The following is a 25,892-nucleotide window of genomic DNA, read 5'->3' as shown; positions in this document are numbered from 1 at the left end:
TCCGACTCAAGTGAGGCATTAACTTGACGGTCTGAACGTGACAAGTCGCATAGAACGGGACCATTTCAAATCCGATCTGGGTCACTTTCGTATGTGGTCTAAATCCGATCTGGGCCACATTTTTCCAGACTGTCGCGGCGGTCTGTACTGTCCAGTCCCGCAAATCGGATTTAATGCAGCAATTACGTCATCAAATAGCGAGAGAGTCGTTACCGTAGCGATGCACCTGTGCGTTATTAGCGCCTAGCTTGCAGTGAACACGGCTTTTGAGGAAGGGCTGAGCTTGACGTGAGTCATAAAAAATAAAAATGGGTTGAGGATAAGCCTGAGAATGCTCAGTTTTCTCTCTGTTCCAAGTGAGCAATATTTCAACATTGCCTCCACGGCCGAGAGTCGGGACAAACTGCCCGTATGTGTGTGTGACGTGCACGGACAGTGCGTGCATGCTATCGATCCATATAAACTTTGAATATTTGCCTAAACGGGGATTATTTATGTCTGTTATTTGTGTCCACCTTTTGAAAAGCAAAATATGATATCCCTGGAATGACGGATGACATCTGTCATTTGTTTTGATGCTTCTGCGCATGCGGGTCTTCTTGCTTAGCGGGTGTCGGACTGCGAATTAGTGCGCATGCGTAATACTTGAACGGTCTCAATGGATAAAGGCAGTCTGAACGGGCACGCCAAAAAAACGGATATGAGAAAAAATCGGATTCGTGCATTAAGACCTGTAGTATGAATGTAGCCTTTTTGACCTTGTGGATTTTTGCCTCTAGCCTGCTCCTCGTCTGTGCCTCTGCCTTTTCTCTGTGACCTGAACCCTGCTACAGGACCGGATCTAGACGCATCCTGCCTGGGCCTTCGCCTTGCTCGTTCCCCCCTGCTCGAACAGCCTTCCGTGCCTCTCCAAGGGCCAAGACTTCTTCCTCTCAGAACCATTGTCAATAAATCTGCTCTGAGCTCTGCATTATTGGGTCCGTTTGTTCTCTGAGCCTTGTCAGAACAAACTCGCCATAGCATGGACCCAGCAGGCTCTTCCCTGTATGAGCAGGCCGTCAACAACCAGGGCCAGCGTTTAGACGAGTATGAGCAGCTCCTGTCGCTTCTGACCCAGAGCGTGTCACAGCTTTCCCACATGGCTACTTCAATTCACAACCGACCCGCTGCTGAAGGGGAAACGCCAGTGTGGCCTCAGCCAAATATCCCACCACCCACGAAATACTCAGGTGACCCGACAACATGCAGAATGTTTTTTAACCAGCTAAGGCTTATTTTTGTGGCACAGCCCGTCGTTTTTCCCAGGAAACAGCCAAGATTGCCTTTCTGGCCAATCTCCTGGAGGGGGCACCGTTGGGCTACTTCAACGCCCTAATGGAACAGAATTCCCCCCTTCTGGCCTCGTATGATCATGTTGCAGCCGAGCTGAAAAAAATCTACGACCACCCACTACGCGAGCAGGAAGCCGGCGCTCTCCTCCTTCAGATGAGGCAAGGTGGCGAATCCATCAGAGAGTACGTCAGCCGGTTTCGCTCCTTGGCAGTGGAATCCGGCTGGGAAAGCAAGGCCCTCATTTCATCATTTAAGACTGGGCTTAACCCAGAGATCGGCAGGGAGATAGCGCTCAGGTGCCGTTTTTCGACGCTGGACGAGGTCATTGGCACAGCCATAGAAGTGTCGGACCAATACAACCAGTGGAGGCCCCATTCCATCGGCCGATCCGTTGGGCTCTCGGCCCCCCGAGGTATCACCGAAGCTGCCTCTCCCACCCAGGGAGAACCGATGCAAATCGGCAGAGCTAAGTTGTCTGCAGAGGAGCGCAGTCGCCGTGTTTCGGGAGGACGCTGTCTTTACTGTGGGGAGCCCGGGCATTTTCCTGTCAAATGCCCCAACAAGAGGCAAGATTACGCACAAAAACATAAAGTGTCTGTCAGTCGAACCATCTCTCTCGGCATAACCTCTCGGGTCCAACCCACTGTGGTCTTAAGTTCACCTGTCTTCTCTCTCCAGCAGAAAGCACTGATCGACTCAGGGTCAGACACTAATCTGTTGAACATGGACCTGGCTAATCGACATGGATTGCAGCTCATCAAAATGCCCTCTCCTTTGGAAGCTGTAGCCCTGGATGGAAGTCCACTATGGCGGGTAACACACCGCACACCCATTATCCAGATGGAATTCCCTGGTCGTCATACTGAGAGTATCGGTTTTCATGTTTACCCCTCACCCCACGAACCACTCGTTCTCGGATTGCCATGGCTAAAAAGGCACAACCCCCACATCGACTGGGACACCGGGAGGGTGGTCTCCTGGAGTCCGTCATGTGACTCAAATTGTATAACGCACGACTTTGCGAAGACTCAAAGGACCCAGATTGCATGCACCACGTTAGTCTCACCGAAAGACGAACAAGTGGAGTTTCCAGCCCTTGATAAGGTTCCAGTCTGCTACCATGACCTCAAACAGGTGATCAACAAATCCAAAGCCACTAGCCTGCCTCTTCATCGCCCACACGATTGCGCCATAAACCTACACCCGGGCTCAATACCCCCAAGGGGTCGTCTGTACTCTATCAGGCCCGGAAACCCAAGCCATGACAAACTACGTAAATGAATCATTGGCATCAGGACTCATAAGGAGGTCCTCCTCTCCAGCAGGCGCAGGATTTTTCTTTGTCGAGAAGAAGGACAAGTCTCTCCGCCCATGCATTGATTATAGGGGGCTTAACGAAATAACCGTCCGGGATCGGTACCCGCTTCCGTTAATGTCCTCTGCCTTTGAGATGCTCCAGGGTGCACGGGTCTTCACGAAACTTGACTTGCGCAATGCATACCACCTTATCCGCATAAGGGAGGGGGATGAGTGGAAAACCGCATTTAATACTCCCATAGGCCATTTCGAATATCTGGTCATGCCTTTCGGCTTGACGAATGCCCTGGCTGTCTTCCAAGCATTGGTCAACGACGTTTTGAGGGAATTCCTGAACGTGTTTGTTTTTGTCTATTTGGATGACATTCTAATTTATTCGCCCGACCTGGAGACCCACCACATAAGTCATGTCCGCTCAGTCCTAGAAAAGTTACTTCAAAACAGCCTGGTCGTCAAAGCTGAGAAATGTGTTTTTTACCAACCATCTGTTCAGTTCCTAGGTTTTGTCATCGCTGAAGGAGAGATACGCATGGACCCAGAAAAGGTTCGAGCCGTCAAAGAATGGCCCAGGCCCAGTTCGCGAAAAGAGGTACAGCGCTTTTTGGGGTTCGCGAACTTCTACAGAAAATTCATAAGGGGATACAGTTCGGTGGCGTCATCGCTGCACTCCTTGACCTCTCTCAAGTGTCGTTTTCAGTGGGATCCTAAGGCCGAGGCGGCCTTCTGCAGGCTCAAGCACCTTTTCACCTCCGCTCTGATCCTCCGCTTCCCTGATCCGACACTTCAGTTCATAGTCGAGGTTGACGCTTCTGACTCGGGAGTAGGTGCAGTCTTATCCCAACGATCTCCCCTCACCGGTAAGGTGCACCCATGTGCCTTCCTGTCAAAGAAACTCACATCCGCAGAAAGAAACTATGACGTTGGAAACCGTGAAATCTTGGCCATTAAAGTAGCCCTAGAGGAATGGAGACATTGGCTGGAGGGAGCGGAACAGCAGTTTGTGGTGTGGACCGACCACCGGAATTTGGAGCATCTCAGAACCGCTAAGAGGCTCAACGCCCGACAAGCCAGGTGGTCCTTGTTTTTCACCCGCTTTGATTTTGCCTTGTCATACAGACCCGGCACCAAGAACGCCAAACCGGACGCCCTGTCCCGGGTGTTTCCCTCAGAGGGATGTGCGGAGAACTCAGAACCCATCCTTCCGAAATCATGCCTGGCGGGGGGCTTCCAGTGGGAGATCATCAAGAAGGTCCAGGATGCCACCCAGGGATTGACCAGCCCACCTGGTACCCCTGCGGGGTTGCTGTTTGTGCCGCAAGGCCTCCGAGGGGAGGTCATTCACTGGATCCACACTTCCCGCTTTTCAGGCCATCCGGGGAGTAGACGCACCCTTGCACTCCTGGCCCAGAAATGTTGGTGGCCGCGCATGAGGAGTGATGTCAGAGATTAAGTGGCAGCTTGTGTGGTTTGCTCCACCAACAAGACGCCTAGGAGGCCACCTGCAGGCGAGCTGCTTCCCTTGACGGTTCCAACGCGACCCTGGTCGCACATCTCTTTAGACTTCGTCACCGGACTTCCATCCTCACAGGCAAAGACCACTGTATTGACGGTGGTGGACAGGTTCTCGAAGATGGTCCGGTTCATCACCTTCCCAAAACTGCCCACCGCTAAAGAAACGGCCAGCGCTCTGCTCACCGAGGTGTTTAAAGTCCACGGCTTTCCGTCAGATATAGTGTCCGATAGAGGGCCACAATTCGTGGCTCGTTTTTGGAAGGCGTTCTGTGGACTCATCGGTGCGACTGTCAGCCTATCGTCAGGGTACCATCCTCAGAGCAATGGGCAAGCGGAGAGGATGAACCAAGAGCTGGAAACAACTCTGCGCTGCTTGTGTTCCAAACAACCCACCACATGGGCGCAAAACATCATGTGGGTCAAGGTCGCCCACAACTGTCTGCCATGCTCTTCCTCTATTTTCCCCGTTTCATGTTGTGTTTGGGTATCCAGCCCCTCTATTCCCACAGACGGACACGCCCACCCAAGTACCCTCTGCTTTGTTGTGGATCCGCCGCAAGAAGAGGGTGTGGAACCAAGCCAGAGCCAGTCTCGTCAGAAGCGCTGCCCGTATGAAGAAGTTGGCAGATCGCCATCGGTCAAGCAACCCGACATACAAGGTGGGTCAAAAGGTGTGGCTGTCTACAAAACATCTCCCTCTCAGGGTCGGGAGCCGCAAACTGGCTCCCCGGTTCGTTGGCCCCTTCCCGGTCTCCAAGGTCGTCAACCCAGTGGCCGTACGGTTGCGACTTCCCAGGACCATGAGGGTCCATCCGACCTTCCATGTTGGACAACTCAAGCCGGTCAGTGTGAGCCCACTGGTTCCCCCCACGCCGCCTCCTCCACCTCCTCGATTGATTGACGGCGGTCCGGCCTATACGGTGAGGAGACTCCTGAAATCCAGACCACGGGGTCGCGGGTTCCAGTACCTCGTGGACTGGGAGGGCTATGGCCCAGAGGAACGTTCGTGGGTCCCGTCCTCTCACATCCTGGACCCGGACCTCATTCGGGACTTCCATCGGCTCCACCCCGATGTGCCTGGTCCGTCCGGAGTCCATCCCTAGGGGGGGGTTCTGTTAGAACCCACTGCAGGCCTGTATGCCTTTTCCTTTTTTTTTCCCTCCCAGTCATCAACACTAATTCCACACACCTGTCCTGCACACCTGGTCATTACCTCAGCCTCCCTACATAAACACCCACAGCCCTCTAAGCCATTGCGAGTTTGTTAGCCCTCACTGCAACTTACGAGCGTTTCTAGTTACCTTGTCTTGCCGGATTTTTGATACACTTTTTGACCTTGTGGATTTTTGCCTATAGCCTGCTCCTCGTCTGTGCCTCTGCCTTTGATACACTTTTTGACCTTGTGGATTTTTGCCTCTAGCCTGCTCGTCTGTGCCTCTGCCTTTTCTTTGTGACCTGAACCCTGCTACAGGACCGGATCTAGACGCATCCTGCCTGGGCCTTCGCCTTGCTCGTTCCCCCCTGCTCGAACAGCCTTCCGTGCCTCTCCAAGGGCCAAGACTTCTTCCTCTCAGTACCATTGTCAATAAATCTGCTCTGAGCTCTGCATTATTGGGTCCGTTTGTTCTCTGAGCCATGTCAGGATTACCCCATAAAGTGCAGGAAGTGACCCAAAACTAATTATTTGCCCATGTCTGACAACAATAGAGACACAGTTTATTTAAACTGAGAGGACTGGCTGTGAATGCTAATCTTTCGGCGCCATTGATAACGCTAGACCAGGGGTCAGGAACCTTTTTGGCTGAGAGAGCATTGAACACCACATATTTTTAAATGTAATTCTGTGAAAGCCATACAATATGTTTAAAACTAAAAATTCAGGTAATGTGTCCATTTTATGTAATTTTGACATTTTTTAGAGTACAATAACTCTCTGAATTCTTTTTAATAACATTGTTATGCTGTTGATAATGAGGACTATTTCTTACCATTAATGCGACTTCTGGTGCTGCATTGTTTTGCTGATGGCTTTGTAGTCTGGTTGATACGTGGTGGGGTTAAGCTTCATGCAGGCATTGAGAAACTTAGAATGCGTCTCTTTTCATGTTGACAAAGAAGCGCCACAAATCCTGTTTCTCCCCACCACGCACGGCGCACCATCAATGCACACCGAAACAAGTTTATCAATCGGTAGATTTTTTTCTTTATCCAACTCAGTGAAGGACTTCAATAAATCCTCCCCTCTTGTTGTCCCTTTCATAGTCAAAACCTTGCAATCACACTGAACTGGGATAAATTGTTTACGTCTGTTGACTCATTCAAAGCAAGAGAGAAAACGGTGCCGCATTTATGTCCTCATGTCATGCTGAAAAGTACGATATTCCTAGTCTTTTTCTTGTTGTCATCTTCTCAAAAGTTTCTAAAATTAGATGACAACACGGAAAACGAAATTGAAAACGAGGGAAGTTTACTTCCTGATCTCACACACACATCGGCCGTTATTTTCGACAGCAAAACACAGCGGCCTCATTCGAACAGCGTCTCCGCCTCATCTGCGTAGCCTATGCGATTGATAGATAGACACAACGACATGTATGTTTGCCACTTTCCCACAAAAATTACTGCGAACCGGCTTTCTGGTCGCCGGTGACCGCCGCTGTTTCGCGCAAAGGAGTATAATGAAACTTTTGAAAAACTTAAAAAATAATTAAAGATTTATCTGGGAGCCATATGCAGCCGTCAAAAGAGCCAGATCTGGCTCGCGAGCCATAGGTTCCCGACCCCTGCGCTAGACTATGACACAGTCAAAATGGATTGGACGTCTAGCATCATGAATAGCAGCCTACGAGTTACGCGAAAATACCCAGAAATTAACAGGAAGTGACAATAAAGCTACAGAAACTGACCCATCGGATGGAAACCAAAGCTTCCCTACACAATTTCTCTAGAAATCGCACCTTCTGGTTGCTTACTGATTTATTTTAATCGCATTTCTTAAATAATTAACTAGAAGTGGCTTGTAAGTACAGTGATCCCTCGTCTGTTGCGGTTTTGCCACCCCCCACCCCCCACCCCGCCGCAAAAATCCAAAATCTGTGAAATAGAGGCAGAGCTTAATTACATAATTTTTTGGGTGTGTGCTCAATCTGGTACTCCTAAGAGTCCCAAGCAATGCCCGATATGGCTTACCAACCCTGAGAAAATCCAGAGGTGGCCAAAATGACCCAAATGCTCTTGAATGAGGCAATTCGTTGTCCGACAAACCAAAAAAACCTTTGTATGGAAATGCACCTACTACAAATACATTGTGTTGGTATGCGGCCCAAACGGAAGGGAACACACCTCGCTTGAACTATTCATGTGATAGTTCGCGTCAGTTCAAGTCAAGCTACATTTATTCATTTACATGTATTTATGGAGTTTACTTTGTTTAAAAAAAAAAAAAAAAAAAAAAAAAAAAAACAGTTTTTAACTCACTCCTACACTACACACAAAAACACAAAGAAATGGCCCAAATATATACACTGTTTTGAAATATAGTGTTTTAGAACTGCAATTTGAGTGTAAAGCAGGAATTGTGTCTATAGTTTAGAAGGACTGAATCAGGGGCACGGAGCATGAATTGTGGTCATTGTGTCTGAAATTAGTCCAAGAGAAATGTGTGAAAACTTTGAGGAAAAAACAGTAACAGGCTGAGTTTGTGTCGTGATAAGGGGGAGATATTAGGAGAATATTAGGAGTATTTGTCTTGGGAAAGGAGGAGTCGGCCTCTGCTGGATTTTCTAGTGTTAAGCACTGCAAATGTAATAATTATGATATAAATTAGATATATGGGAAATTTATTTTATGTTTATCTTAACATTTTAAAATAAATACTGTATTTCCTTTTTTTAATTTGAAAACAATCAGCAATGAACTGAGGGCGCAATGTTTGAAGCGCGATATAGCGAGGGATCACTGTACCGGTGTACCCTAATATTAACAACGAAGTGACCCAAAATTAACTCAATGTCTACCATCGAAAACAGTAGACATCAAGTTAATTTAAACAGACTCACTGTGTATAGTGGTTTTTCAGTGCCATTGGCTGCGCTAGACATCCAATCCATTTTGACTTGTTGGGGACGAAAGAATATTGGTTCAGTAAAAATTAATCGAACGTCTATTCCAGTCAAAGGCAGCCAATAAATTAAATGTCATCTGGGGCACATCTAATCAAATTCTGCCCCCCCCCCCCAAAAAAAAACACCAGAGACCAGAGTTTTAGTCAATGGCTTTATGCATAGGTCAAGTAACAAAAACAACCACACAAACAATAGTAACAATATGCATTAAGATGGGAGAAATAGCCAACGATAAATACCCCGTGTTTTAAAGGATAAAAAGATGCTTACAATGTCAACGCGCAAAAATTTGCTCGGTAATACATTTCAGTGGTCAGGCTAACTTGTCAGTTACTTGGGTAGCACAAGGAAGTTTCACATTGTAATAATTGGAAAGGATTTGAGGGGAAAACATAATGGCTGCAAAACGTTCATGAAAGTAAAGCAAGTTTCTTTTTCTTACAGAGAGATAACGCTGTTTGAATCAGTCTTGTTTTCTTGCGCTTTCATCCTTCAATTTGCCTACACAATGCCATTTAACCTGATAATTCAACTCATCTGTTCTCTCCAAATTCAGTCTCCTCCCAGATTATGTAGTGGCATCAGAGGTGGCTGGTTACTAGGATTATAAACAGAGTATTTGTGTTTTCAGATGGTTTCTACAAATGAGAAGCCTGACTCAAGGGAGCCTTACTTTGGCCATGTACAAGATACATGGCAAGTTGGTCTGGTCTTCTTCGAACCAAATTTTGCACATAAAGTCATGGATGAAAATTTTGGCACCCCTGGATTTTTTCCAGAAAATACACAATTTCTCCCAGAAAATAATGCAATTACAAATGTTGACTTTCCAAGTTTCTTGTACATGGCCAAAGACAGACTGGTTTGTCAGGTTAATAAATGAGTACTAAGAAACCCTCACTCAACATTTTCCCTAACAACCTTTACACTCACCTGGTTTGTGCATGTAAGAACAAAAGTTATTGGTATCAGGCATGTCAAGTTCTTCAGCAAAGCAGAGGGAAATGAAGGCACAGATTGGGGGTACCACACTCGCACGCACGCACGCACAAACAAACACCCACTCAAACACTCCGGAGTGTATAAAGAAGGGGTTTTGATGACGCATATGAGAGATTTCAAATGAAATACTACATCATAAAAGGTTGTTTAGCTTCATGGTAAATCTCCAAAAATGTAGTGGCTACAGAATCAAACATTTGCTTACATTGTTAACAACACTATAATAAACGGAATGAAAGCATACAGTGGCAAATGCTGGCTTGACTGTACAAAAGGATCTGTGATGGAAATTTATCTAAAGAAATACTGTACAAAAAAAGCGGTCGACATTAAAATACTTTAGATTTAAATTAAAACCTGGATTCCTAAAACAATATATTAAAGATATATTAAAGATGTCTCTAAAATAAATGTGTTCCAGTGAAGTCAGCGGCAGGAGTCTAACAACTATGAAACTATAGCTTCAAAATGTGGTACTTACTAGAGCTTAGTAGTTTGGTGCACCAATGTGTTCCTGCATGAGAATCAATAGCTTAAAAGTCATTAATAATAGTTGCAAACTATATAAAGATCAGAAAAATTGTGCACAGCTATACAGCCTATAAAGATCCATATAGGTATTGTAAATAAGAGGTTTTCCCGAACCGGTGTGACAAAATATACATTTCATTTTCACACTACAAACTGAGTTTTCTGCTCGAGTTTGCAGACTGACAGGCAGCATATGTATCGGGTGACCCAGACAAACATTTTCACAATCCAATAAAACCAAGAGTGATGGAAGAAAAAATATTTTATTTATAGTCATTGAAACCTTGACTCATGCCATTTATAAAACAATGATGGAATTTTATTTTTTAAATGACTTCTTTACTTTGCGTCCTCATGTATGGTGCTACCATTTGGTCACGTGTGCCAATATGCAAAAATTCCCATTTTCTTTCAACAATGGTCAACAACAGATTTCAAGAATGCATTCATTCAGGAGGACGCCATCTAAAGGTAAGGACCGGTACCATTCCGTGGCGCATCTGCTACCAGGCCGCACAGAAACAATAATTTATTAACGATTGCATTCTGGCCTGTGCCTCTTGACACACCAATCTGTCTGCCTACTTTATTGGCTAGTCCGAGATACGTGGACGTCGCCCTTTAGTGGTGGCCGCCATAACTGGGGTGTTTACACACCTCAGTGGCAGCCCAGCTACGGTCAATGTAAACACTAAAAACACTAACATTAGCTGCCTGCTGCTGGCTGTGCGCTGCGGACAGCACACATCAACAATGGCAGGCGGGGTACTTCCGGTCGTTTCGCTCGGATTAGTCAATAGATATAATAATAAAAATGGATAGGATGTCGTCATAGAAATCAATTGGAGCTAATATATTTTTATATCAATATGCACCTGTCCTCGATAATGACGTATGACGTAGGCGCATCCGATTTGTTCCCGGAAATAATAAGCCTACACGTTAACGATGACATAAAAACAGATGTCTTTGTGCAGCCTTTTTCGGGGTAAAGTCCACCTGACAAGACAGAAGAAGAGCCTACGCCAAGTCCACTCTGCATAATATGAGGCCAAAAGTTAGCAAACAAGACAACAAAGCTTTCAAAGTTGCTTTGGCACATGGAGACAAAGCATCCTGGAATAATGGCTAAGCCTTTGGAATATTAAGGGGGGAAAAAAAGCGCGAGCATGAAGAACAGAACAGAAACAATTAGTGAGGGAGACCACATCAACAAAAGCGAATGCACTGAAAGCATCATACTTCGTGGCAAACCGTAATGCTAAAGCCAAGTAACCTTTCACGATTGGAGAAGAACTTATTGTGCCTTTGACCAATGATATTTGACGTCAGGTTTCAGGAGCGGCCAGCAATAAAAAAAGGTTGATTCAGCGTCTGGTGAGTTACAATTTCCCTGCACTTAACATTCGTTTTTAGCCCTGTCCTGTTATTCTATACAGTGCCTTGCAAAAGTATTCGGCCCCCTTGAATCTTGCAACCTTTCGCCACATTTCAGGCTTCAAACATAAAGATATGAAATTTAATTTTTTTGTCAAGTATCAACAACAAGTGGGACACAATCGTGAAGTGGAACAACATTTATTGGATAATTGAAACTTTTTTAACAAATAAAAAACTGAAAAGTGGGGCGTGCAATATTATTCGGCCCCTTTACTATCAGTGCAGCAAACTCACTCCAGAAGTTCAGTGAGGATCTCTGAATGATCCAATGTTGTCCTAAATGACCGATGATGATAAATAGAATCCACTATGTGTGTAATCAAGTCTCCGTATAAATGCACCTGCTCTGTGATAGTCTGAGGGTTCTGTTTAAAGTGCAGAGAGCATTATGAAAACCAAGGAACACAGCAGGCAGGTCCGAGATACTGTTGTGGAGAAGTTTAAAGCCGGATTTGGATACAAAAAGATTTCCCAAGCTTTAAACATCTGAAGGAGCACTGTGCAAGCCATCATATTGAAATGGAAGGAGCATCAGACCACTGCAAATCTACCAAGACCCGGCCGTCCTTCCAAACTTTCTTCTCAAACAAGGAGAGAATTGATCAGAGATGCAGCCAAGAGGCCCATGATCACTCTGGATGAACTGCAGAGATCTACAGCTGAGGTGGGAGAGTCTGTCCATAGGACAACAATCAGTCGTACACTGCACAAATCTGGCCTTTATGGAAGAGTGGCAAGAAGAAAGCCATTTCTCAAAGATATCCATAAAAAGTCTCGTTTAAAGTTTGCCACAAGCCACCTGGGAGACACACCAAACATGTGGAAGAAGGTGCTCTGGTCAGATGAAACCAAAATTGAACTTTTTGGCCACAATGCAAAACGATATGTTTGGCGTAAAAGCAACACAGCTCATCACCCTGAACACACCCTCCCCACTGTCAAACATGGTGGTGGCAGCATCATGGTTTGGGCCTGCTTTTCTTCAGCAGGGACAGGGAAGATGGTTAAAATTGACGGGAAGATGGATGCAGCCGAATACAGGAACATTCTGGAAGAAAACCTGTTGGTATCTGCACACGACCTGAGACTGGGACGGAGATTTATCTTCCAACAGGACAATGATCCAAAACATAAAGCCAAATCTACAATGGAATGGTTAAAAAAATAAACGTATCCAGGTGTTAGAATGGTCAAGTCAAAGTCCAGACCTGAATCCAATCGAGAATCTGTGGAAAGAGCTGAAGACTGCTGTTCACAAACACTCTTCATCCAACCTCACTGAGCTCGAGCTGTTTTGCAAGGAAGAATGGGCAAGAATGTCAGTCTCTCGATGTGCAAAACTGATAGAAACATACCCCAAGCGACTTGCAGCTGTAATTGGAGCAAAAGGTGGCGCTGCAAAGTATTAACACAAGGGGGCCGAATAATATTGCACGCCCCACTTTTCAGTTTTTTATTTGTTAAAAAAGTTTAAATTATCCAATAAATTTTGTTCCACTTCACGATTGTGTCCCACTTGTTGTTGATTCTTGACAAAAAATTTAAATTTTATATCTTTATGTTTGAAGCCTGAAATGTGGCGAAAGGTTGCAAGGTTCAAGGGGGTCGAATACTTTTGCAGGGCACTGTATCTACTCTATTTTTCTGCCGCACATTGCCGGTCCGTAGTACAAAAAAGATTGGGGACCACGGATCTAAAGGACGTAGTTTTGAATTAAAATTCCATAATTGTTTCTTAAATGGCATATTTTTAGGTTACAGTTACTACGAATAACATTTTTCTTCCATTACATTTTCCGGGGATCATCCTCTATGAGATGATTTTGCTGTTTTGTACAGTGTGCAACATGTTTTGACAGAAAAACTTGTGGCTGCTTCACTTGGACATCTAGGAAGCTCTAGGGGCCAAACAGTTCCTGGCCAAGAAGAATGTTACTCTCCTGGCCAAACTTAGATTCCAGGGGGATAACTTAGTAAGTAAATACTGTAGTTCATAGTTTGATTTTGAAATGCATCTTTTTGTGGCACTGGTCCTACCTATTCTGACAAACTTCCTATTAGGGAAACCTCTGAGTTTAGAGGGGTATGGCACGAGATCTTAATTCTAAAATGTAGTGATTTACTTAGTGAAGGGAGTGAAAGAAGTGAAAAAAAAGAACCTATCAAAATGTAAGTTGCTGACTCTTTGCTTTTTGACTACAGTGGAAGTGAATGAGTTGATCCTTCAGTTTAGATGTTTCTCCCTCCGTTGATGACATTGCCTCCAGGAGGGGCGATATGGATGGAGTCCAGAATGGGCCGCAATATCTGGCCAAATGGTCTGGTGATAAAAAGCAGATCGTATTGGTTCCCTCAACGGAATCCTTGCACAATTAATGAATAATGTCTTCAGTTGTTAGTTTTGAAGAGCCTCGTTACATAATGAACTTCATTCACATGCCATGTTTATGAAAGACCCGTTTCTTGAAACAAAAAACACACTGCAGTTAAATAAAGGTTTATACGACTTATGGTGAAAGAAACCTACAGTGTTTCAAAACTTCTTGACAACGTATCATTGCCTAAAACCACCAATAATTTTAGACTACAGTTACAAGGCATAAATGCTTCAATCATTACAGAAGTCAAGCCTTTTGTGTGCTTTCACAAACAAATTACTTACCTGACAAATCAGATGAAGGCTATCAAAAGATTTTTTTTTTTTTGTAATAGACAAGTTTCCGAGGTACCGGTACTTCTGCTTTACTTCCTTATGTCTGCCTACCACTTCCCTTTCCGATTTTTTTACCATCGACTTCAATGGCGCTGGAGTTGCATCACTCACTAAAAACCCTGAAAACCACGATTTGGAAATACCGCATCCTTCTGCCATCTCGACATAGGAAGACAACATCAATAAGTGGTCGAGGGTGACCACAAGTAAAATATTATATTATTTTATTGACTCTACGGCAGTCGATGGAAATGCCATCAGGAAGCTCCGAGGCATTCCAGTACTAGTTGCACACCCAAAAAGTTGGAAATGTCCTCATTCCCGAACACAGGAATTTTGTCCTCATGAAGGCGGATTTAGAACCAAGCCAATGCCTCAATGCTCCTTACCACAAACCATGGGTGCTCGTAATACCGGAGGGAAGGAGACGTCCAAGCTGCAGGCTGTCCTACGGGTCACGGCCGTTCGTGTCTGATGCTGTCATATGGAAGGCATGTGCTCCAAAAATACGAAACATAAAATCTGCCGCATGAAACGACTTGTTGCCTGTGCTATTGATATTACGAATATCATTGTAATTATGAAGTTTAATCATTTTACTACAACTACGGCCAGCCTGTTGCTAATCTGCACATGTTTGATGGCATCGGATAAATCCAAGTGTTACAAGTTTTTGTTCGTTTCTTTACAGCTGGAAAACGCTGTTAGGCAAGGGAAGACAACTTTACTTGCACGTTGATGGACATATATCGAGACTACGTGCGTTCTACTTTAATGACAGACGGCTTGACTCCCGTGGGCAGCCGGGAGGCAGAGGCTGGGACAGACGGTGGTTCGCCGACCTCGCCTGGATCCAACTACGAACTTTTTAACTGCAGCATCTTTAAGATATGCTATTGGAGCAGGAATTCTCAAGGACAGCGAGAGAAAGCCCGTCTGAATGCCACCGAGTGTCTTGTAATGTCGGGTGAAAGTTTGGCGCCCTTGAGCTCTGCTGTCTGATAACTCATTCCTCGTATGCTTAACCTTCGTTAATATTTTTGTAAACATTTTATAAATTGTGATTTATTGAACTGTTTTGCACATGCACCAATCGTTTTCAATAAAACAAGAAATGGAAACATGCTGTCAAAATGTTTGTTATTGCGATCATTATCTGCAATAAAAAAGAATGACATACTATTTTTATTATATGTACGTACCTTGCAGTATTTCCTTGTAACAACAAAATCTTTGCCAGCCCTTCTGCATTCGGCAAATGGAATATAATGTGTAATTTCATCTCATATTGGTCACTCAAGTGGCCGGCGTATCAATCTATACCTCACGTCAACACAGGCTGACCACTGAATCCATTTATGGAGATTCTGTGAGTTCCTCTGCTTTAATTTTGCAGTTTTAACTTTGATAAAACACTGCTTATTTCAACCGTAATTCATGTAGTTTTTTCTGAACCGGAAGTTTGAGGCAGACATTGTCCAAGATGGCGCCGCCTGTATTTCGCTCAGGGAACTTGTCTATAGACTCCCTAATAGGCTAAATCTCTCTTGGAAAATATTTTTGAATGAATTGAGACTTTACCAGGTTAAATGAATGATGACAAATATTAATAAAATTAATATCAGAGTAAGGCGAGTGGGAGGGTGAGGTTAAACTCACGTGGCAAGGACTTCGGACGGGAGGTCAGTGATGTAGGAAGGGATAGGCACACCAGTTAGGAACTGAGCAACCTCGTTGGTGAATGTGTTGCAATTGTGCTCAAACAGCCGATACGTGTCACCTCTGAAAGACATGATGGAATAGTGTTCTAGATGCCAAACAAAAGTTATTTTAATAAGAAATCACTATATACTGTTTTCTCAAAGGTTAAAAAGCTAAATAAGCTATTTAGATTTTGTGTGAAAATACATATAACTGATTGAAGAGGTTTACAGGACACCTGTAAGTGCTTTCTCCCAGGGATGAGAGATATTCCATGAAGATTTCCTCTGACACTTCAGTCTCACCGAGTTCCACAACTGTGTCTGGAGGTCCCAGCATTGTCCCACCCTGGAAAACAAAGAATAGTGTAGAATTTACCAACTTTACCAGAAACAATCTGATCGCTTATAGAATTCTGCAAATCTCAATGATAGAGAGAATTACCTAGTCATTATGTGGAGAAATTGAATGGAATAAAAGATATTTATTCAGGAATCACACACAACAACAAAAAATAGTACAGGGCAAAAAAAAAAAAAAAAAAAGAAAAAAACATTAAGAAGGCACAAGTTATCAGTGTAAATATGTCTAATACTTGTGATTAGTGGTTTTCAATTTTAAGAATGCTATATATTAAGTTAGCATAATTAATATTGAATTAATTAAAATTTATATTGAAACGAATTGTGTTGTCTCTGAGGATTAAATGCATTGCTATTTTCAATTGACTGGTATGCATTACTCTTGTAAGGTTGGCAGTGGGAGCTAGCTGGCTAACTATTGAGGGATATTATGAGGGCAATTGGTGGTACTCCTATTAGCAGTGGTGGATGAAGTACTCACTTTTAATTAGTTAAGTAAAAGTACAGATACACATGTAAAAATTACTTAAGTACAAGCATCTAAGAAAAAAAACACTCAAGTAAAAGTACAAAGTACTTGCTTTAAAATTTACAAGTAAAAAGTATTTTTGCCCGATCCAAAATGTAACATACGTATATGGCGGAAAACACAGACAAGACTGAAAAAGCAGTTTCTGCTCTTGCACTCCTCTTTAAAAGAAACTGCTGTATTTCAAGCCAAAACAACTGTTGCGTTTAATAGAACTATATGTCTATATGCTGCCATAGCAGATTCATGGTGCATGAAGCCCCTGAACTATTTTTAATTTGTCCGTTTTACCCTGAAAACCCCCGTTTACAGACGTCGCGCAACCGCTTTTGTTTCAACCCAGCCATAAAACGAAGGTAATTAATTATATTTGTTATTCAAAATGTCTGTCGTTTTTAGCTTAGAATCATTCATTGATGTCTCATATTTCGTTTAAAAAAAAAAAACGGCTTTAAAAAATTATTCACTCACATATTTTAAACTTCTAAACAAATTATGTCACAATGAAAAAAATGGCGTCTGTAAAAAAGTCACGGATATCGACCTCATAACTGTCGCATAATTGTATTTTTATTTTTACTGTCGCATTTTCTCCGATATGTTTGATGATAAATAATCGATCCAAAAAAAGAAAAATAGAAAAAAAAACGTTTAGAAAGGTAAATATATGAAAAAGAACATCTCGACCACTCCTTGATGTCTGCGATTTCTGCATCGCGGCCCTTGTTATATGACCATGTTTCACACATAAAATCCCAAAAAAATCCAGCTTTGGCCATTCACAGCTGTGTCTTGACACTCACTGATACATGCGACATGGAGTTTTTGGATCAAAACAAGATAAGTACGCGATAATATCTCGTTAAAGTCATGGCGTCTGTAATTCTGCTCTCGCGTGTTCTCGCCTCCAGATAGGGTTTTGCTGTTTAAATTTTTTTTTTTTTTTTTTTAAATGCCCTCCTGTTCAAAAATGTTCTTCCCCCAGAAAATTGAGATTTCAAACTTTCAAATGATGTATCACATATGCATATCGGACAATTTTGAAATTTGGCCAAATTGGGGATCTCAAAGCGGAACTTCAAGTCACCTGAGTGTTTTCCGCCATATACATAATTACATATATACATACATACATAGATCTGAGTCAATGTTCAAAGAAAGAACCAGAAAATTCAGTTTTATCTAAAACTGTGCAGAATGGAAAAAACAGCAAAATTGACTGCACAGTAGACAGAAGCTTAAGAAGCTCCAAAACTCCAAAACGTAGTTTAATGGCGGATTGCAAGCAACTATCATGTGCATACAGATACCTTCTGTAAAAGAGTGTGGTGGTTTTTATAGGTTCATTATCTTGTTCACCTGCCAATCTTGCTTGTACTTGTGTCGCTGCCTCTAGTGCTCAGTTATGGTATAGTTGCACGGGGCTTATCGATTGCGCCGGAGGCATGAAAACAAAACTATCAATTCACAATAAGAAAAAAGACAACTAGAGCTGAAACGAATACTCGAGAAACTCGAGTAACTCGAGTTTAAAAACTGATCCGAGTAATTTTATTCACCTCGAGTAATCGTTTATTTTGACAGCTCTAAGCATCACGTTTTGCTCGGACTACTTTTAATGCGGGACAACGCGCTGATGTCACGTGCGTAGAGGAAGAAGCACAAAAAAAAGAAAAAACTTACTGCAACCGACAGCCGCTACAAACGACGCCGACGTTGCTACATACTAGCCCGCACGATGCTACGTTGGTAGGTAGCGTCTGATGAGTCTCATAGAGATCACATGTATGTTAAACTAGATGCGACTTGACAGACTCGGCCGCCTCTGGGCAGCGTTAGTAAATAGCCGCCATCTTAAAGCAGTAGAGCGCTAAGCGCTAATAAAGAGCGCTAAGCGCTAATAAATAAAGATTAACGTTACTGTCACTAATTCAAGTAACGTTAGCCCTGCGGAGGGATAGGTTTCTATTAATTATGAACACTGTCGATGCGTGGCTAACGTGTCTTACAGACAGGCTATAACATAACATGGCGTTGTGGAGTAATGACGGTGTAAAATAAAAACTCAATATTGCTAACTATCAATTTTAGCTCAGTAGTCATTGCTGGATAAAACACCAAGTAGCACTTGTCCCTAATGTGCTCCAATACAGCGTGTATCATACATTTATTTTGAACACTACAAAAACTCAAAATCCTATCAGGACTTACAGTTTAGACTAACTTAAAACTTAACTAGAACTTAAAAATGGCTTGACACAAATAGAAATTCAATTGAAACACGTGGGAAAAAAATCTACTTTTTAGTGATGTGTGTTATCAAGCGTAACGGCATTTTTACGTATATATATATCTATCTATATATATTTTTTTATTTTATTTTTTTAAATAAGATCTAAAGGTTTTTGAGTGAAAGCAGTGATCTTTTTTTTTATTATTATTCTAGTTACATCTGAGATGCAATTGTTGGCTGTTTTCAACAATATACCGGTACATAAAAAATAAAGACATTGATTGACTGAAAATGGTTCAAGATTAGATGAAATGTCTTGTTTTCTCATGTATATTCATAATTGCTCTTCACCTAAAAATATATTTGTTTTATCCAATTACTCGATTAATCGATAGAATTTTCAGTCGATTACTCGATTACTAAAATATTCGATAGCTGCAGCCCTAAAGACAACAAACAAAAGTATTGTGTAACGCAGGTGCCTATTTTAAAAGTAGTAGAGTAAAGAGTACAGATATCTGCTGTAAAATGTAGTGAAGTAAAAAGTACCACTTCATATTTGAAGTCAGGAACAGAAACACAAAAATGTACTTAACTACAGTCACAAAGTACTTATACTTCGTTACATTCCACCAGTGACCATTAGTGTAGCAAGTCAGTGCAAATTGGGTGCCATCTGCTGGTCGAAATTGTGCATTGCAAGAACAACAGATCTACTTATGGTGATAATGAAAATTGAGGAAAATGTTAAAATAAAGTTTTATAACATTCTCGCAATATTTATCGCCATATCGCATAGCAATGTTGCATAAAATAAAAATAAAAACATCTAAAGCATTGCCTGTGGAAAAAAATGAGCTAATATTGTACAGAGTAAAATATACTTACAGGTGAACAACTGGAGATTCCTTCTCCTCCAAAAAAGAACTCATCTCCATACGCAACTATTGCTGTGTGCCTTAATAGAAGAAAAACATGCACTACGGTTATTAACTCACAGGCTGCATTGACAATAATTGATGTCAAATTCATATAAACTGAGGACTAGAGTGATTGCTCATCATTTATTGACGGCGCCAGACGTCCCATTAATTTTGACTGGGTGGGCTATCAACGATCATTATATCGACCACAATGACTCAATTTAAAAAATGAGTTAAATAATCATCTAGAATGGACTGGAAAAAATATGTATGGTTTTTGGAATTTCGTAATACAGTACCGCAAGAGGCAGGTTTTTACATCATGTGATAGGGAAAGTTGCTATCAGCTCAGGAGCCAAGCACTGCACTAGCTGACAAGCAAACTTGTAATGACTAAGCGTTTTAAGTAAGATGGAAAGAAGTTAGTTCCATACCATATACCGTCCAGTTGCTTTCCTGTTAAAAACAAAGAACAATGAGTTTGAAACTTACACGGAAACAAAAACAATCTGTCAGAAAATATCCAGAGCAAACATTAGTAGCATTTGTGCTTTTAAACCATACGGAATTTCGCTAACGACGTCGCAACGTGCATCATGGTTAACACATCATTTCCACGCGTCATTTGACGTTGATATCTATTTATGACAAATTAACGATTTTTATTAGGAGGAAAAAAACGATAGTGTGATGCTAGGGAGGCCTGAGGCGACATTTAATATGGTTGTTTGTACTCACCCAGCATGATAGGACTGAGGTTGCGCGCCATTCCCCTCGATAAATCGTAAATATATAACTGTACATTATATCTTGTAGAATTATTGTCCATAGTGGAACCTCCAATAATGTTTTCGGCGGTCACTGTTTATGATAGAAATCAATCGAGTCACTCACAACCGACTGGGTGGGAGGGCCTTTAAATATGACGTCATTCGTTAAAACAAAAACTTCCGATGTTGCTGTCTTCAAAATAAAATACTTTTCTTATAAATGCCCGAAACACAACAAGGGAACTGCAAATATATTTTGAAAGGAAATATACACATCCTTTGTTTGTATTCCATGCAAAATGACTTGACAATTTTAAGTAAAAATCGATACTTTTCAACGCAAAGTGTCTGCAGCGAATCATTTGCTATTAATATCTCCTATTTAAACATATGCTATAAGAATTTTTAACACTGAGTGTAAATTATTTTATTGTCTTTTGACTAAATTTTGGCTTGAAGTCTTACACGATAGTTCAACGTGATTAATGACCACTAAGCGACGCTGTCTGCGTATCGTATTAGGGCAATACAGTATTTTGAATTGAATGGGGGCGGTAATGGGCAAATGAGGCTGAATTTCCGTCTTATTAAAAGAAGAAGGAGACGCGTAGCCCAAACAGTTGTTGTACCAAAATAGCCTGGCGACGGCTGAACACACTGAGCAGCTGACATCACCGAGCAAAAATGGCTGCCACCGGAGTGCTTCCCTTTATAAGGGGGGTAGACCTCAGTGGGAACGACTTTAAAGTAAGAATTTTCAATTAAATTCGCCTGTTTATTTTATGGATCTAACTGTTTGTAGAATTATTGAATACGATCTAGGTGGCGTGAACGCCACATGAATTGAATACCTAAACACTAGCTTAGCTCCACGCTCTTAGCTGGGCGTTAGCCAGTTTTGAGATATTTGACATGACAGTACAGTCAAACTGGTCTGGAAACATCGTGGCCCAAATATGAGCAAAATTTGATTGCTATCTCACTAACCACGCGTTTGTTTAAAGTTGTTATTACAGTGGATTATTCGATTGAATTCGTTTCAAAGTTCAATAACTCATTCGCTAACAAATAAGCATAAACTAATCAAGATAACCAAGAACAATTCTATTCATGATTTGACTGCAGGAATTATAGACCATGTCTTCAAAGTTTGGCTGTGCTGACAGCTGCGTTGAGTCGTGAAATTTACGCGTCTATTATTCATTATGTGTATAACTACTTTTAATTATTTTCTGTGCTAGCTGGAATAACATTATTACGTTCCATGACAATGCACATCCATATTTTGACATTTATCTATCTGTGCACATTAGTGTTGTGACCATTTATCGATTTGATATATATAAATGTCGCAATATTGCTTTAAAAAGAGTTGCTGTTTATTAAAGGAACCAAAAAGTTGCTTCCCACTTTAAAAAAAACCACGAGAATAGTGTATGTTAAAGTGCATGTGACACGAAAAAGCATGTTTATTTCATAATACACGCGGTATTTTATGCCCCTGAATGATATGGGCCGCTTGGATGTGTGTGGAAGCGATCGCTATTTTTATTTAGTTTTTTTAATCCCGCGCCATGAAAATGAGTGACTTCTGGCTTCGGTCTTGCATTGAGGAGGAGGGCGCTGTGACGTGTACGGTAGAAGACGTCCTCTTCACGCTACAGTGTACTGTTGTGTATGAGGACGAAGGATTCAGCTGATATTGCGGATTAATACATTTATTTTTTGCATCACGCCAGCCAAACGGCTGCAGAAAAATCATTCTGTATGAGGGAGAGGCGTATGCGCCTTTTTGGAGTTTCAAAAGGTTCCCATTCACCGTGGATATTTACTGTGGGACCATTGGACTTACGAGGAAGTGAGTAAACATCTTGTTTTGTATTATGTCAAATACGAATACAGCGATTACAAAGTAAACACTACAAACTTCCTTTAAATGAAGGACTACTTACGTTTGATCATTGATAGGCATGTAAAAAGCTCTCCTAATGCTCATTAGCAGCAGCATGTTAGCTGCACAACAACTCCAGCCACCCTCCTCCGGGGAACGAACTGTAAATTGCTCTCCACCAGGCGGTTTGCCGAGCCGCAAAGACAATCGACAACCGGGTCGTCATGTCAAATAATCCAAGATAGTTATGTGTGATTTTCCGCTTCGAAGACTTTGAAACATCACTCGGTTCGGGTTAGCATGTCGGCTAGCTGTCACGCCTTCTGGTTTGTTTACATTCTCCGAAGCCGGGGAAGGGAAATGACATATGTCCGATTTAGGTGTCATAAAATATCGTTCGGGAGGTGCGACAGTAAAGGTGAAGTCGACAGTTTTGACCATTATGGAGTAATCTTGCCATGTCGTCCTGAATAAATGCATTTTTATTATTTCATATTCCATTCAGCACAAGACTGTTATTTGTCATGACCATGCCATTTATTTAGCAATTGGGGAAAATACTTGGATAAAAAGAATATCCTGTAAAAGTATTGAAGTAAAGAGACAGAAACAATGACATTTTGCCGCTCTCTTCGTCGCGTTTTCCTCTGGTCCTTCTCAAGCCATTTATATAGCTATTGAAGAAAAATACTTGGATAACAAAAAATATCCTGTAAAAATATTGGAGTAGAGAGACTGAAACAATGACATTTTGCGGCTTTCTTCGTCGCGTTTTCCTCGTTCTGAATAATTCCCCCTCAGTGGGCTGAATAGTAAAACCGATGAACCCAGTCTACCGCTGACGTCATCCACCTGTTGGGGACGCTAAAGCCCTATAATGGTAGGCGTGGCTAACCGGCAGATTAAAAGACTAATTTCTCGTTATCTGTGCTTTGCTAAATTGTTGTATATAGTCGAATCGTCTCAAAATATGATTCTAATTCACATAATAATGCCATTTAAGACTTTTTTTCTCATGTCGTATGCTCTTTAACTGTCAGTGATGGCGATAGACATCCTTTTCATGTTGACTGGGACGTCTAGCGCCGTCAGTGGCACTCAAACATATGCGTTCAAAGGCAGTTCTCCCAGTTTAAATGAATTGGACGTCTGTCGTTGTCAATGGCAGGTAATAGCTTAAGAAAGATTCATTTTTTTAAACAAATTAGGCTCGAGCGTATGACATGGCACTCGCGAGGTTTCCGCCGCTATCGCCATTTTGGAAGCGGGAAACATAAACAGCGAGGCATTTCAACACAGGTCGCTCTTTAAAAATGGTTGGAAATTATTGTAAAGAATTGCAACAACCGATCGAATAGAAAGGAGAATGTACAGCTCGACGGAACACCATTGAGTTTCTTCCGGATCCCTACAAGAAAAAAGGCGAGGTAAAGGTCATATCTGAACTTACCAAACGTCGAAGAATGGCATGGGTGGCCTCGATCAGAAGGAAGGGCATAACGTTTGATTCTCCAGTTACACACAGAGTTTGTTCTATGCACTTCCACTCCGGTAAGTTAATTTCGTTTGTTTACGCAAATTTCGGTAACTTTATGCCCTAAGTCGGCCTGTTGTTAGCTATAGCTACAGCTAAACAACTAGCATGCATACATGTGCATTGTCTTCATAAGACATAATTCCTGTCGTTGCTAAATGAAAAAGCTGTAATATTTTGACGTGAGAGAGTGGCAAAGAATTTGTACACAGGCTACATTTTCTGCAACAAAAAATTTGTACATCCGTGGTCACAGACTAATGTAAACACACATTGCCTACCTTTGCTAGAAAGATGGTGTTGCCGTTTGCCATGGTCATAATGTGCAGATCCTGCACCCATCCGCAGCAAAACTGTTCGTAGCTTTGTAGCGATTTGTAGTTCCGGAATTGGTGATGAGTGTAGTAACTTACACCAAACACTAAATACAGCATGATGTCCATTTCGCGTAGTGGTGGAAGCTTGTCGACATCTTTATTCCATTTGTGTTCGGCTTGCTCGTAAGGGTCAACATTGTTCACATCCTTAAAATTGCTCACATATCTGTCCTTTGCCGTGGTAAGAAGTTTGTCTCTGTATCGAACTGGCAAGTTTTCCTTACTTTTTTCCATCTTTGGCACTCGTAGTTGAATTGTATTTGCCGTTAAGTTTAAATGTCCCGTGATGCAGACGTGCTTCCGAAATGGCTGCGTTGTCGCAAATCTCGCATGATCCCGTGCTGCTGTGACGTAAACGCTCGAGCCTAATATGTTTTAATAATATTGTTTTATAACATTTATTTACAGAAATGTTGCACTGAAATATTCTCTTAAGTCTGTGAGGAAGACAACAATTTTGATTATCCTCGGCAGTGCAAAAAATTGGTGCTTAATCGAATAACTCGATTAATTTGATAAAAAAAAAAAAAAAGAATCAAATTAAATTTTGCTACTTTGAGTATTTGTTTAATTAAAGTGGCGTTGTAATGGTTTGTTTTGAAAGTGTTTGCATTTTAATTGATTTGGGTGGATACACTGTTCTCTAGTGGCGACAGTGATTATGACATAACTCATTTCGCATGGCTGAATCCAGCTGCTCCCTGTTAAGACCAACATAAGAACAATTTTTGAGCTTTTTTTTTTTTTTTAATGCATTCACAATTTAGTTTAGAGGTATATTTAACGGTTTTTGTGGGAATATACAGTATGATTGAACCATTTGTTAAGAGCATTGGCGGAAAAAGTTAGCATTTTATAGCATTTAAGCTAGCGGACTTTAACTATGTAAGTCAGCCAGTTAAGCCTGTCGCAATATGCAATAATTCCATTTATCGCACAGTAAATAAAAATGAAGGCGATAATTTTTCCGCTGCGATTTATCGCCTCGCGTGCACCTGCGTGCGCGCGTGCGGCTGACGTGCTGTTAAAAGTTCGGCTTCCTTGTAACCAACTACGCAAAATGCATTTTAGTTCTGTTTTTAGTTTAGTGCAGTTTAAGTTTAGTGCAGGTGGAGAAAAAAAAAGAAAAGTTGACGCTTACCATTGAAATGAAGACGTTAATGATAGCAAAATATAAGTGTGCATCCATGAACTGGGTCGTAGAATGCCGATCACGGCCGGCGGTCCCCCTCCGTTCGCCAGTCTTTATAAGTTAAGGTGACAGTTCTTATTGCAGTAACATCGCATAAGAAATCGCCAGCTTCGTCAGGTTTCAAATCATTTATTCCATCAACTCGCCGAGTGTCCACTGCTGTTGACGCCAGGATCGAAACAGAAAGTAAAATAGCGCTCTCCTGCTCACCGTCAGCCCCGCGGTGCGTTCAGGTACACTAAAAAAAGTCTGCCACATTACGCGGTGCGTTCAGGTACACTAAAAAAAAGTCCGCCTTATTAGAAGCCGATTCGTTACATAATTACAGGTACTGTACTGTATTATTGTTATTATTGCTATTATTATATTATTGTTATTCTGATTTTTATTCATATTTTATTTATTTTGC

General features: G+C 41.9%; 2 protein-coding genes across 2 annotated transcripts in view; one reads left to right on the top strand and one right to left on the bottom strand.

Moving 5' to 3' along the window:
• Nucleotides 1-12,818: 12,818 nt before the first annotated feature.
• desi1a (desumoylating isopeptidase 1a) lies at nucleotides 12,819-20,640 on the bottom strand. The gene is made up of 6 exons (XM_057816965.1): nucleotides 20,458-20,640; nucleotides 20,154-20,175; nucleotides 19,685-19,754; nucleotides 15,911-16,020; nucleotides 15,631-15,753; nucleotides 12,819-13,578 (listed from the first exon to the last, which is right to left on the bottom strand). Exons 1-6 carry the CDS (start codon nucleotides 20,546-20,548, stop codon nucleotides 13,488-13,490), a joined length of 507 nt encoding a protein of 168 aa, XP_057672948.1. The 5' UTR covers nucleotides 20,549-20,640; the 3' UTR covers nucleotides 12,819-13,487.
• Nucleotides 20,641-20,880: 240 nt separating this feature from the next.
• flii (FLII actin remodeling protein) overlaps nucleotides 20,881-25,892 on the top strand; it is a 39,413-nt gene continuing 34,401 nt past the window's right edge. The window contains exon 1 of the mRNA XM_057817355.1: nucleotides 20,881-21,236. Coding sequence (XP_057673338.1) covers nucleotides 21,174-21,236 — 63 coding nt within the window. The 5' untranslated portion in view covers nucleotides 20,881-21,173. The remainder of the gene's footprint in view (nucleotides 21,237-25,892) is intronic.

The sequence above is a fragment of the Corythoichthys intestinalis genome, chromosome 16 (genome assembly GCF_030265065.1).
Source record: "Corythoichthys intestinalis isolate RoL2023-P3 chromosome 16, ASM3026506v1, whole genome shotgun sequence".
In the NCBI taxonomy this organism is placed as follows: domain Eukaryota; kingdom Metazoa; phylum Chordata; class Actinopteri; order Syngnathiformes; family Syngnathidae; genus Corythoichthys; species Corythoichthys intestinalis.
Note: the sequence above shows the minus strand (reverse complement) of the source record. Positions and strands in the feature narration are given on the sequence as shown.

Excerpts from the sequence above, each read along its gene's own strand:
- desi1a (XM_057816965.1), bottom strand. The coding sequence starts at position 20,548 with ATGGACAATAATTCTACAAGATATAATGTACAGTTATATATTTACGAT. Across the intron at positions 19,755-20,153 it reads AAGCAACTGGACGGTATATG|GCACACAGCAATAGTTGCGT; the intron begins GTATGGAACTAA and ends TCTTCTATTAAG. Across the intron at positions 13,579-15,630 it reads CCGTCCGAAGTCCTTGCCAC|ACCATTTGGCCAGATATTGC; the intron begins GTGAGTTTAACC and ends TTTTATCACCAG.